General features: G+C 35.1%; 1 protein-coding gene across 1 annotated transcript; it reads left to right on the forward strand.

Moving 5' to 3' along the window:
- Window positions 1-9,506: 9,506 nt before the first annotated feature.
- Window positions 9,507-10,961, forward strand: LOC137001740 (uncharacterized). Its single transcript, XM_067360863.1, has one exon. The coding sequence runs from the start codon at window positions 9,507-9,509 to the stop codon at window positions 10,959-10,961; it is 1,455 nt and encodes a 484-aa protein (XP_067216964.1).
- Window positions 10,962-14,377: the final 3,416 nt, after the last annotated feature.

Genomic DNA, 14,377 nt, shown 5'->3' on the forward strand with positions numbered 1-14,377 from the left:
ACACACACGGACGCACGGACACACGCACGCACACACACACACACACACACATACACACGTGCCTACATGTGCACACGGGATTAGATTTCTGCCACGTCCACGCCGTTGATCCTGGGTAACGCCAAGAGCAGAATTGACACTTATAACCGTAAGGAGAGTTTGGAGTTTTAAAATACCGCGGAGCTGATAACCACAGAATTCTTATTCTTGCAATTCGGTCTGGTTCAAAATTGAATATCTCGGCACGTAATACAGCTAGCAGGATTTTTTAAAAACCATTTTAAAAGTTTGGATGTCTAGTGTTCGAAAATTTATAACGCAATAATGTGTGATAACTTTCTCCAAAATGGCGGATGACAAAGCAAAAGCATGCGAAATTGAAAAATAATGGTTCGAGTTTGCGACGGTGCACGGTATAAACAAAAAATTGTAGCTTATTGGGATCAAAAGCGTATGAAAGTACAGAGTCTCCTCTTTAAAATGCTTTTTTATGCATCTCGATACGATGATTTTTCGCTGAGAGATTCGCATTTGAAGTAAGAATCTGCCTTTTTCTTCAAATGCGAATCTCTCGGCGAAAAATCATCGTATCGAGATGCATAAAAAAGCATTTTAAAGAGGAGACTCTGTACTTTCGTACGCTTTTGATCCCAATAAGCTACAATTTTTTGTTTATACCGTGCACCGTCGCAAACTCGAACCATTATTTTTCAATTTTGCATGCTCGCGCTTTGTCATCCGCCATTTTCAATAAATTTATTTTGCAACATTGAAATAAATTGATTCTTAAAGTAGAGATTTTTAGCTTCATTTCCATATTTTATAGAACTTTCTATCTTTATTATTTACGAAGTTATCGTCAGTTGAAATTTGATGAATTTTTCCCACATTTTCAGTGTACCGCTTTTTTTTCGGGTGAGTGTATAAATAACTTATATTTCTTTGCAAATATTTAATTTTAATAATTGTCGTTCATTAATTACAATTTTAATTTTATTTTTGTTAGATAGACTTCAATCTTTATTATGTATTCAGAAAGATGAGAAAAATATTATCTTGAAAAAATATTATCTAGAAGAAAAATTATATATTTAGTAATGATAACTCTTAATTATCCGGCCTCTGGGACATTTACCTTACTTGCACTAAATTGGTCAAAATATTGTATAATATACATTTCATTGTACATCTATTGTATTGTATATCTATTGTATTATGTAATATACTGTATATTGTATACATATAATATAACAATTTATATAATCTTATATATTACATAATAATATAATATTATATAATCTTATATGTTATATAATATGATTTAATAATTAATAATATATAAAATTAATAATATATAAGGCTCAACTGATTACAAAAATCATTTAAAATCAATAGGAGCGTAAAGAGCCACAATGCTAGTTCTTCGTGCGAAGAACGTGTTAAGATATTTTAACCTTCGCACGAAGAACTAGCATTGTGGCTCTTTACGCTCCTATTGATTTTAATTGATTTTTTAAATAATATATAAAATTATTATATGCTCAAAACTGAAAAGGAAAGGGACCCAAGTGTCCCCCTCCGATTTTGACGAGCTTTAAATATGTTGTAAAGTAGTTCAAAATAAGAGACACGTATTTTTTTTTATGTGTTTTCTCGCACGTTTAGGGTTGAAACAACCCCTACAAGCTAAAACGGTTTTTTTGATTTTGACTGAATATCGTCAAAACTGTAAGAGGTATCAAAAAATGTTTCGAATAAAAGTTGCATGGTCTTTTATGAGCTTTATAACCGCGTAAGTCGATTTTTAAAAAAATTTATATTTTTTAATTTACCCTTACCCCTTCTTATTATTTTTTTGAATTTCAAAATTTTTGTAATGACAAAAGTTGTAGCATTTTTTACGCTGAATTCAACCATATATGATTTTATTATGTTACGAAATCGCATCTTTTAAAAATGAGTCATCAGTATCACATTATATGCGTCGCGCTGCATGACGCATTGTTTATACCACACTTGTGTTGTGCATAGTCGCAAAATAAATATAAAAATGACATGTTATTACATATTTGAAAAAGAACAGTTAACTAAAATTGTTGCTAAAGCATCCCTTCTACATTACACTTTTATAGATAATCGCTGCATTTCGTGCGCAGCGCGTTGTCATATACAAGTTTGCTATCAGCGCATATTACACTTTGAAGTTTTGCTTGTAGTGACCACGGGAAAATAATTTATGAAACGAAAACAGTGAATGAATCTATTCAACTAGAGAACGTTAGAAAACAGAGAACGTTACGAACTTGGCCGCAGCAGCATATAACCGGGACGAATGCTGCTGGCGCTGCAAGCAGCGCAGTCACACCTGGGCCGACTGCAAGATGCCTCCGAAGAAGTTTTGTTCTTGCTGCGGGAAAGACGGCGTCTTAACTCGCGACTGCCATCCGCCATCGGGAAACACCGACCGAACTGGAGCCGGCGCGGACACCAATCGGTCCCCGTCGACATAATTTATAGATCGCGACCACACCTTCAAATATCTTGCTATCTTAAAAAAAATGCGGCGGAACAATGGTCCACACCGACCACCGTCCACAAGGTGCGCCATTTTTGGGAATGGCGTCCTAGTACCGTCGATGCTTGATAGAAATTTTAAATGTGGAATTAAGTGCTATTTCGTCCCAGCATGGGAATAGTTGCCGAGCAATCATTATATCAATATCTGTCGCATTTAACCTGTCATATTTTAACAATATAGTATTTATAAATGTTTATATATAATTATACTTAAGGATCGACTAAAAATAGACCAAAAAATATTGAGTTTTAAAAAAATTGAATGATAGTTTATAATACTGTACAGAATTTTTTTAATGTACCAATTTGACATATATTTTTATATCTTAAAATCGAAAATTTTGAAATGTAGTGCTGAATTTACTTTAGTACTATTATGACTATCTTATGTAATACGAAATTCGTAGAATGTCATCTGGTTAATGAATGTACTTAATAAATATATTTTGAAAAAAATATTAGTAAATATTCTTTATACTTCAATTTTGTTTCAAATACTTTTTTAACTTACATGTCCAGTTTTTTATTGGAGAATAAAGATGTTATAAAATATTCTTTGATATAATTTACGTTTCGTATATACGCTATCATTAAAGTGTATCTTCCAGGTGGTAAAAATTTTTGCAATTTTGGAGTTTTGGTAAAATCAATCATAAACATGTTTAGTTTCTTAATAAATGAATATATTGGAACATAAATTTTTTTACTAAGACGGTTGTTATACAAAACAATTTTAAATATTGTGAAAGCCGCTGCATGCATAGATATATTATCTGTTTGATGATTAATATGTATAGTTGTAGCAATTAACATTATTTCGCCATTTGTTAAAAGCTTTCAGAATTTCATATTTATTTTTCTTTATATAAAAAAATTTTTTGAAAGAAATGTTTGTTGGCAATAAAATATATACATTATTCAGGAACACATAGTTCTTAATTTTTATGTAACACAAAAGGCATATAATAACGATTACAATAATATACTCTATAAAAATATAGAAAAATCATGGTGCATTGAAAGAAAAGTGTATGATATTTTAGACTATAATTGCATGGTATTACAATTATAGTCACAAGACTAAGTTTTATAGGAATTGTTAGTATAATGTTCGCAATAATAATTTTATACGTATAGTATTACCATACATTTAGCCAATTATACAATTATGTGGTTATAATAGAACATTTAGAAGAATATTTGACGCCAAAAAACACCATTAATTATAGTTATTGCTATTGTTCCTTTCTTTCAGTGTAAGATAAAGTGAGAAACATGACAAAAGTAAAATTGATAAATTATTGCTAACAATGTTTAAAAAGATAATAGTATTGTATTGTATTTATTTGAAATATTTCATAGAGTGTTGTCAAAAACATATTAAATATTTTAAATGTCTTTTAGAATAAGAAAATTAAAATAGAAATTATAACTGAAAGTGTTAGTAATCCGAATAACACGAAAATATTGTAATATTTTTAATCAGTTATGGTATTCTCACATACAGTAGATCCCCATATAATATGTTCCGTGTTATATAAAACCATGATATACGAGTTACATTTGTTATACATATCGCACACCCGCAATAAAAATAACACAAGTCAAAATTTTTTGAATTTTGTTTGATGTGCAGATTGTGTTTTAAATATGTCAGCCTTCAATCAGGAACAATGATAGATGTTAAATTCAAACACTTTTTACCTGAGTTCGCTATGTTTAATACTGCTTTAAGTAATTAATTTTAAGATTGTTGTTTAACCAAGCATAGATATCTAAAATTATTTTCCGTAAAATCAAGCTGGCTTCAAATGATTCATAATTTACGACAAAAAACAATTTATAAGATTATTAATAATTAGAAACGTTATTACAATATGTAAAGAGAATGATAAAGATGTAATTCTTATAGAGAGAGATTCAAATGTAAAAATGTAAAATTATTTACATTTAGTTATGTTATTCGAGTCTGTTTTACCGTGTTATAAGAGCACTGCCACATTTTTTCTATCGTGTTATATAAATCCACGTTATACAATGATCTACTGTACATACACGCAAGCAAGCAGCACACGTACACATACACACAATTAATTTTCACTTTGCAGAAATGATAATTAATTATTAAACATGAAGAGATTCATGTTGTACCAAGTAAAAAGTTTAAAAATTAAAAGAAATTAGTGATACAGTTACTTATTCAGAGAGAGATTTGAGAAAATAAAATCGTATTTATCGTGCTTTATAAATTTTTCTATATTTTGAAATAGAAATATTTCGTTTCTGATCACTTATCTACATATATTAAAAACGTTAATCAAAATGCAATGATACGTGAAAATTAACAATTTTGTAATAATAATACAGTTAACATCACCTTACACACAAATCGTAAATGACAAAGGTATATAAATCAAACTGCGATTCTGAAATCTCCGAAGGTTACATTCCGCGACTTAGCGTCGAACAAGGAATCTACTTCGGTGATGCGGTCGTGACGAATCAAAACGGAAAGGTATACACTCGAATAACTAATACGAATAATTCTGATATTCGACTCGAAATTCCTAGTATAGAATTACAGGAAATCGAGAAAATTTTTAATCGTCCTAGTGACAAATTCAATTTCATTTCTTGCGATAAAGACGAAGTAAAAGCAAGTGATATAAATATCGATTGTCTTAGTGACAAATTCAATTCTATTTCTTGCAATGAAGATGAGGTAAAAGCAAGTAATATAAATATCGACTGTCTTAGTGACAAAGTCAATTCAATTTCTTGTGGTAAAAACGAAATAATTTCGAGCATTGATTGCATTAGTGACAAATTTAATTCAATCTCTTGCAATAAAGATGAAACAATTTCGAGTAATAAAGATTCTAATAATGTTGGTGACGGATCTGACTCTATTTCTTGTAGTAAAAACAAGACAATTTCGAATGGTAAAAATTTTGATTTTTCGACCAACGGGCGTAGTCCTAATTTTCGTGGTGAAAATGAAATAAATTCAAAAGCTAAATCGACGCGCTGCGCGACAGTTCATACGAAAGGAAACGAGAGAGTTCAAATCATCCGGGAACTCCTTCGCCTAGATCATTTGAATAAAGAAGAATCGGAACACATCGACATGCTTATTCAGAAGCATAGCGATCTCTTTCGATTACCGGATGATAAACTTACGTGTACAACCGAGATAAGCCATAAAATTACGACGACCGACAATCTACCTATTAACACTAAACAGTATAGATTCCCGCCTATTCACAAGGAAGAGATTAACAAACAGATCAAAGAACTTTTAGATAATAAAATAATTAGATCATCTGATTCACCATACAATTCTCCCTTGTGGATAGTGCCAAAAAAACCAGACTCCAAGGGAAATAAAAAACGGAGAATGGTTATAGATTATCGCATGCTTAACGAAAAAACGGTAGGCGACGCCTACCCCCTTACGAATATTACCGATATTCTAGATCAATTAGGGAGCGCGAAATATTTTAGCGTATTCGATCTTGCGTCCGGTTTTCATCAAATTCCTATGGATACGGCGGATGCACCGAAAACAGCATTCTCGACGCCGTATGGTCATTATCATTTCAATCGCATGCCTTTCGGGCTCAAAAACGCGCCCGCTACTTTCCAGCGGTTAATGGATCAAATTTTATCAGGCCTCCAAGGCATAGAATTATTTGTTTATCTCGACGACATCGTGATTTATGCGAGTTCATTGGAAGAACATAAAATAAAATTTAATAAATTAGCGGGTAGATTACGACAAGGGAATCTTCGGTTGCAGCCCGATAAATGTGAATTCTTGCGTAGAGAAGTAAATTATCTCGGGCATGTCATAAGCGAAATGGGTGTCAAACCCGATCCAAAAAAGATACTCGCTGTACAGGAGTTTCTGAGACCCAAAAATATTAAAAATATAAAACAATTTCTTGGTTTGGCTGGTTATTATCGCAAATTCATTCCTGACTTCTCTAAAATTGCCAAGCCACTAACTGAATTATTAAAGAAGGATGTAAAGTTTATTTGGACGAGTAAGCAGGAAGATGCGTTTGTTTATTTGAGAAATTTTTTATGCTCGGAACCTCTTTTACAATATCTGGATTTTACTAAACCGTTTATTGTAACGACCGATGCTTCAGGTTACGCGATCGGAGGTATTTTAAGTCAAAGCGTGATAGGTAAAGATTTGCCGATAGCGTATACCTCGCGTTTATTCAATAACGCGGAATCAAATTATTCGACTATCGAAAAGGAATTGTTAGCGATAGTATATTGCGTTAATTATTTTAGACCCTACCTTTACGGGCATAAATTTTTACTTGTGACGGACCACAAGCCGTTAGTTTGGTTACATTCGGTTAAAGATCCGACTTCGAGGCTTGTTCGTTGGAGACTTAAATTGGCAGAGTACGAATATGAGGTCATTTATAAGGCCGGCAAAATTAACATAAATGCAGACGCTCTGTCTAGAAACCCGATAAGTGATCCTACCTCTCCCTCCAACATGCCAAAATCGCTCCAAATTTTACCGCTATTCACAGATAGCGAATCTGTTAATCTTTCTCCCAATCCTAGCATTTTACAAGACGATACGAACTACCAAGACGATGACGATGACAGAGGAAATTGAATCATCTGTGATTCAAGATATGAATAATAATCGAGAGACGGCAGATATACATGATCTGACGGATTTTTCTGATGACGATTTGTCAAATAATGATTTTCCCAAAAACAAAATGAATAACGATAATGCAGCAAGCAAAAATTTTAATATAATTCACGATTTTGGACTTCACGAAATTCGCGACAATTTTTTATCGCGAAGTGATGATTTGGTAATATTCGTCATACAGAAGGGTGAACCTTGTGACAAGGGAGCGCGAATACTCGCTGACGTTGGTAAACTCCCGCCTATTTCTGAGAGTGCTCTTGCTCGAGCAAGGGTAATAAATCACGAAAATAAAAATATAATTGCATTAGTGATAAAAGAACGGGTATCAAGTTTGACGGAAATTGAATTTATTGAAGAATCTTTACATTCGTTATTAGATGTGGTAACTGAACTCGACCTTAAAACTATTTCTATTTGCAAAGGTGATGTAGCTAGTATCGGTTGGAATGTGATTGCTTCACTCCTTCGACGGATATTCTCCGAAAGCGAAACAAAAATACTGATTTGCAATAACGAAATAATTTTACCACCCGAGGAAGACCGTTTTAAAATAATAACGGAAAACCATTCGTCCATTATAGGAGGACACAAAGGTGTAACCAAAACGTACGATCGGATTAGACAAAAATATTTTTGGCCTTATATGAAACGAACTATATAAAATTTTATACAGAAGTGTAAAAATTGCCAGCTTAAAAAACTGGTACGCGTAAAGACTAAACAACCAATGACTTTGACTGATACACCTGATACGGCATTCGACAAAATCTCTATGGACATAATGGGACCGTTACCCGCCTCAAGATCAGGCAACACTCATATATTGACGATCGAAGACCTCCTTACGAAATACTGCCTTGCAATTCCTCTCAAACATACCACTGCTACCCATGTAGCCGATGCATTTATCCAAGATTTTATTTGTACATTCGGAGCCCCAAAAGCTCTTTTGACTGATCAAGGTACAAATTTTGTTAATATTTTGATGCGTACTGTTGCGCATAAATTTAGAATTAGGCCATATATAACTACTGCCTACAGGCCTCAGTCGAACGGTTCGGTAGAACGCTCACACCACGATTTGTGGGAGTATTTGAAACAATTTGTTACCCGTAAAGATTGGGACAAATATTTAAAATTTGCATGTTTTTCTTATAATACAAGCGTGCATGAAGGTACGAGATATACGCCTTATGAATTGGTTTTTGGTAAAATTGCTAGAGTTCCAAGTAGCGATCCATCTTTAGATGATATTCGTAACGAAAGTTATGCTAATTACTTGACTCAATTGTTTCTTCGTTTAAATGAGATACAAGATAATGCTCGAAATAATTTAATCAGGTCAAAGGAGAGATCAAAGACTTATTACGATAGGCGAATTAAGCCATACAAGTTTAAGTGGGTGATAAAGTTTATTTGTTAAAAGAGCCGAACAAAAACAAACTGTGTGATCAATATATCGGCCCTTACGATGTTATTCAGGTGATGAACAATAATAATGTTAAATTAGCGATAAGTTTACACAAAACTCGAATTGTGCATGCTGATAAGTTACGTATCGCAAAGGGTGCACCCCACTCTACGGATCCCCCACCAGTCGTCAATGAAGACTTATATAACTGGCCATCGGAACAATTAACAGCCAGTTCATCAAGAAGGAATCGGACGACATCATCATGAAGGCTACTCTAATCATACTCCTACTGCTCGTACCCCTTTCGCTGGGACTCACTGGGTATGATTGCACAGGAAACGGATTAAATATAACGACACTCTCGCTCATTGATATTGGTGATTGCAACTTGGATAGTATCGAACCCAATCGAGAGGAAACATACATCCAACTGCTACAACTGTCCGACTTTCATCGTATTAAGGTCATACAATGTAAAGTGGAGATAGACCGCATTGTATATCATTGCGGAATGCATTCTCACATTTCAATGGAGTTCACAATGGACAGAGAAATTATGTTCAAGAAATTGGATCAATTGGCTGCTCTCGTCTTCACGAAACCAGAACTGTCGTGATCGGAAATGCAATAATTAATCGTGTTCCGCAAAATCGTACTAGCCGACACAGTATTACTCTGGCCGGATCGGTTGCTACAGATGGGCGCTGTTCTGGTGCACAATATACTGACAGACAAGGATCGTGGGATAGCGTTGTTGTCCAAGCCACCGTCAAGGTTGAATTACACTCGTTTGAAGCTTCAGTAAAAAGAGTTTCAAACCTCGTGATGCTGCCATCGGGAACAACATGTGATGCCTTCACAGGATACTGCATAGATTCAGAAGGAGATGAATCGTATTGGCCTATAACATCAATCGACAATTGCCATTTCGACCAGTATGACACTTTATACGAGGGGTATGCTACCAAGCTTACACCGCAAGATAATCAATCCACGCCTGTAGTATATGCAGTTACAACGCACGGAACGACTTTCGCACTGGCAAAAACTACAGAAGTTAATCTTTGTGGATACAGAATCTACCACACGGAACATCCGAAGCTCTTCATCTTCGAAACCCAGCAAGGGAAGGCATTCAGAACACGTTCTAAAACGCCTGTAGACAATTTAGATATATTTGCTTACGTGAATTCTAAATTTGTCTACATCGAGAAGCATGTCCAAAGCCAACTTTCAACACTATACCAGGACATCATGCAGCAAAAATGTGCTCTAGAAAAACAAATCCTGAAAAATGCACTCTCACTGGCCAGCATCGCCCTGGACGAGATGGCCTCCCGAATTATGAAAAACGTTGGTTACACAGCAGTAATCGCCGGTGATGTTATTCACATCATCAAATGCGAGCCTACCGAGTGCAAAATTAGACACACGGAAGACTGCTACAACGAGCTTCCAGTTTATCATCGGAATATCTCCATGTTCCTGCTATCAAGATCAAGAATTCTTTCCAAAGCGGGAACTCGGCGAGACTGCAACGAACTTTTGCCTACGATGTACAAGTTACATGGAATTTGGTTTCGTACGGGACAACGTCCAACGGAGTCACTGCCTCCACAAACTATTCAACCTCTCACCAATCCAAAATGGAAATACGTCAACCCTTCGTCGCTTGCCACAAGTGGAATTTACACAAACAATGATCTGGAACGATTGCGGGACTATATAATGTTTCCAGTCGAAAAGCCGTCAACTTTACATAATTTGGCCCGAGGAGTGATGGGACAAACCGTTCCATCCGGGAGCATTTCAATTTTGGGTCTTCTGGACGAGAAATCTTTGGATCAGCTGGCTGAAAGCACCGGTAAAAGAATTTGGAGGGGCTTTATCAGTTTTGGATCCGCGAGTGCAGGAGTGCTCGGAATTTTTATTGTTATTCGAGTAACAAAACTTGTCATTGATACGATCATCCACGGTTACGCTCTACATTCTGTTTATGGATGGAGCTTACATCTTTTGGGAGCCATCTGGACCTCCACCACACATTTATTACTACATCTGGGTCAAACGGCACCAATCAAAGAAAAGAAGACTCCAAACCAGAGTGAAAACGTGGAACCATCCGCTCCATCACCTGTGCCGATCAGTGAACAATCTCAAGAATCGTCCTCTGGTGAAAATTGTAATGTGAGTGAACATAAATACTCTTATAAAGAATTAAGACAATTGTTAGACGACTGTCCACGCGACATCGTACCTCAGGTTAAGGTAACGAAATAATATTTTAAACTATCTTGTACTCTCATATATATATGGTTGCGTATATTTTATAATCTCTCCTTCATCATATTATTTTGATAATTTTATGGTTAAGTATATTTTATTATGCTTTGGTAATTTTATATACGGTTGCGTATATTTCATAATCTCTCCTTTATCATATTATTTTGATAATTTTATGGTTAAGTATATTCCATTATGCTTCGGTAATTTTATATATGGTTGCAAATGTTGCACTATTTCTTGTCCAAATTTATGTTTCGCTATTTTTGTATTGTGCGCTTTATGGTTATAATTCGTATACGTCCAAATATTGGATCAATTTTGTTAAAACCTATGTTTTATTATTTTGTATTATGCTTTGGTTCATAGCTATAACTAGTATATGTTCAAATATTGGCGCATGGTCCAATATTTTATTTTAGAGGGGGAGGTGTAACGTCCCCATATTTTAGCAAGTAGATTTCCACTCGTAAATTTTTGTTTTAAACTTTCTAGTTTATCACCTCTTGGAATTATCGCTCGCTGTATCAATAGCGCCCGACACATGTCGCCAGAAAGGCGCAACACGAAACCTTTCGCGTAACGTAAACCCCTTGTTGCGTTTCAGAGCGTACGACTGTAAATTATCTGTTGTCACTCTCAAAACTTAGGTCCGGATATCACCTACGGTTTTATGTTAACCATACCACTCTCAAAACTTAGGTTCGAGTATCGCCTGCAGTTTTATATAAACCATGCCTCGAACATTCGATATTCAAAAGCGAGATTACATCCATGTGCGGTCCTATTGCATAGGACAAACCTTTGTCTCTGGAGATCCAGAAGAGTATAAATACGGGCCCTGCGAGGCCGCCGAGTCAGTCAGTATTCAATTTTTCAGTAAGCCGTCAATATTCAGTCAGAGAGTCGGTTTCGGTCAAGTTGTTAGTTTTCGCAGTCGCAGTTTCAATTCTGACTCAGTCTCGGTCTAATTCTAGTTCTAGTTTTGTTCTAGTTCAGTACGGTTAGTTTAAGTTCGGTTTATCAATTTTATACGTTCAAGTACTTAATCCGCGAACTGCGCGTTCCATTTCTAGAACATAAGTGCTTATATGTTTGTAAGAATACTTATTTATAAGTTCATTTGAGTGTAATTTCGTTTATTAACCAATGTACTCTTATTTTCATTTATAATTACATTTATTTGGTTGCTTTGAAAATTTTATCTTTAATTTCAAATCCTTAAACATTATTCCAATTTAGCGTGCGATCCTTAAATTCCAACGAACAATAAAAGGTAAAGACGTGTCGCGCCGAAATAACTCTAGTGCAGTGATTCCTCGACCGCAAGATAACCAGCAACAATGACGCATCTAAAGATTCATCTCTACACGACTATCAGCCTGCTATTGGAAGATCGATCCTGGAACCGATCGGGCGCCTTACAATTAGATTGAATTATCACTGGCTTCAGGTACCATACAAGTCCACACCGGTGAGTCCGTTCCAAATTCATTTGCATGGGAAGGTTTAAAGTTAAAATCTGAGCAAGAAAAAATGCCAGATACCGAAGTAACATCTTCGCGTCCAGACTCGAATTGTAATTGTCGTTTCGTGTACTGTATCTTGGATAACGCGTGCTTGAATAGAAATACTGGCACGATATTGTGCCTCAATTGTTATCACGATTTATCAGAACCAACGCGCAATGATTTCGAACACGTCCTTGGACATCATTTGAATATCGGTTCTATAGTTCCATTAGCAAAGTGTCGTGTTTGTGGCCAGAACGTATCTCAACCTTTTCCAGTCCGTCACTGTCTTACGTGTCTCAATCATTTTATAAGCCTAACAAATCAATTAACTCGAGAAGGACGAAGTGTTGTTAATCTTCCCGATCCTACCAGCGTTCTACTTGGCGGAGGGCCGGGAATACGTACGTTAGTTATAAACAGCTTATTAAATCAACCGTCTGAATAATCGAACTCTAAATAATTGATATGTGTGTGGGGAAACGTTACGCTTGTCGGTCGCCTTGATTGGAATATCTTTATAGGTACTCCTTAGCTAGTTGCGTTCGTGAAACCAGCTTTGTGAATCCTATGGCAAAAGAACGTTTTTGCAACGAATGCATCGCTAGCGAGCCGATTGAATATAAAAGTTTATTCGTAGTTTTAAATGATAGGCATTACGCATCCGTCGGGCGTCGCCGCCCAAGATTACATTGCATTATTTGCCATCGCTACCTCGCGTTGATTCAACCGAGGTTGATTTCCGTGTGTCACGAATGCGAAGACAGGTACCTTAATTATATGCAAAATATCGCTGAAAACGGAGAAAGTTTTTATGATCAGCGAGACCCAATGTTACTCTCTTAAATTTTCGGTCAAAATACATTTGATGCATTTCTAATGGTATTAAGCGATTCCTTCATTTACTGCGTGATAATAAAACTTAAATAATTACACATCAGTCACAATGGTTGATTACTACTTCTTACTACGTTGCTGTATTATTATCATATTTATTTTCTTGTGGTCTTACTCGGATTCATTGTTCGTCTTTATTTAAATTAACTATTCATTAAAATACGGTTCTAATTATTACTATACACGTTGTTTTGCAGAGTCGCAACAAAATATCGATGCGATACTGCTTTCCTTACGATTTATTATTTGAATTTATTATTCATTAGAATACGGTCCTAATTATCGTTCATATACGCTGTTCGCGTAAGGAGCAACAAAACATCAATGCGATACTGCTTCCCTTACGATCTCTCATTCAAATTCGCTATCCATTAGAAAGGGATTTTGGTTACGATTTTTATATTAAACACAACATTTGTGTTTCACGTTCTTTTCTGATCTTTTACTTTTTCATTGGTTTGTGAATCTTACCGCGATTGAGTCTCGCGTAAAGGTGCGAACACTACGTGTTACCGCCACCACGCCGGGATGTGACAGTGGTGTCGATAGTTTCGACGATAGTGTCGACAATATCGATAGTTTTGGTAAATTTAATAAATTTCTATGATTTTTGATGATCGAATCGGTAGAAGAAATCATATTCGGCTACTAGTTATAAATTAAGTGTTGTTTTGGAACAACACCGTTTTTTTCTAGGCAAAACCTAGATGTATTTTTATTAGCAAGAAATATATATCAACTAAAGAAATTGTGAGTTCAAAATATCAGCGATTGCCAATAGTCGCGCAAAGAATCGCGCACCATATAATATGACAGAAGCAACTTTTAGTTCATATATGACAGCTATGTTTTCAGATTTTCCATATAAACAATTAAACACAAATATTTATATTACTTTCCGTCCTACTACTTCCGATATTTAAAATTTTTTGGCATAAGCATAGAAATTTAAAATATATTATTTTATTCTTGACAAAAATTACTTTCTAGCAAATCATTTTTTCT

This window comes from Linepithema humile, chromosome 8 (assembly GCF_040581485.1).
Source record: "Linepithema humile isolate Giens D197 chromosome 8, Lhum_UNIL_v1.0, whole genome shotgun sequence".
Taxonomy (NCBI): domain Eukaryota; kingdom Metazoa; phylum Arthropoda; class Insecta; order Hymenoptera; family Formicidae; genus Linepithema; species Linepithema humile.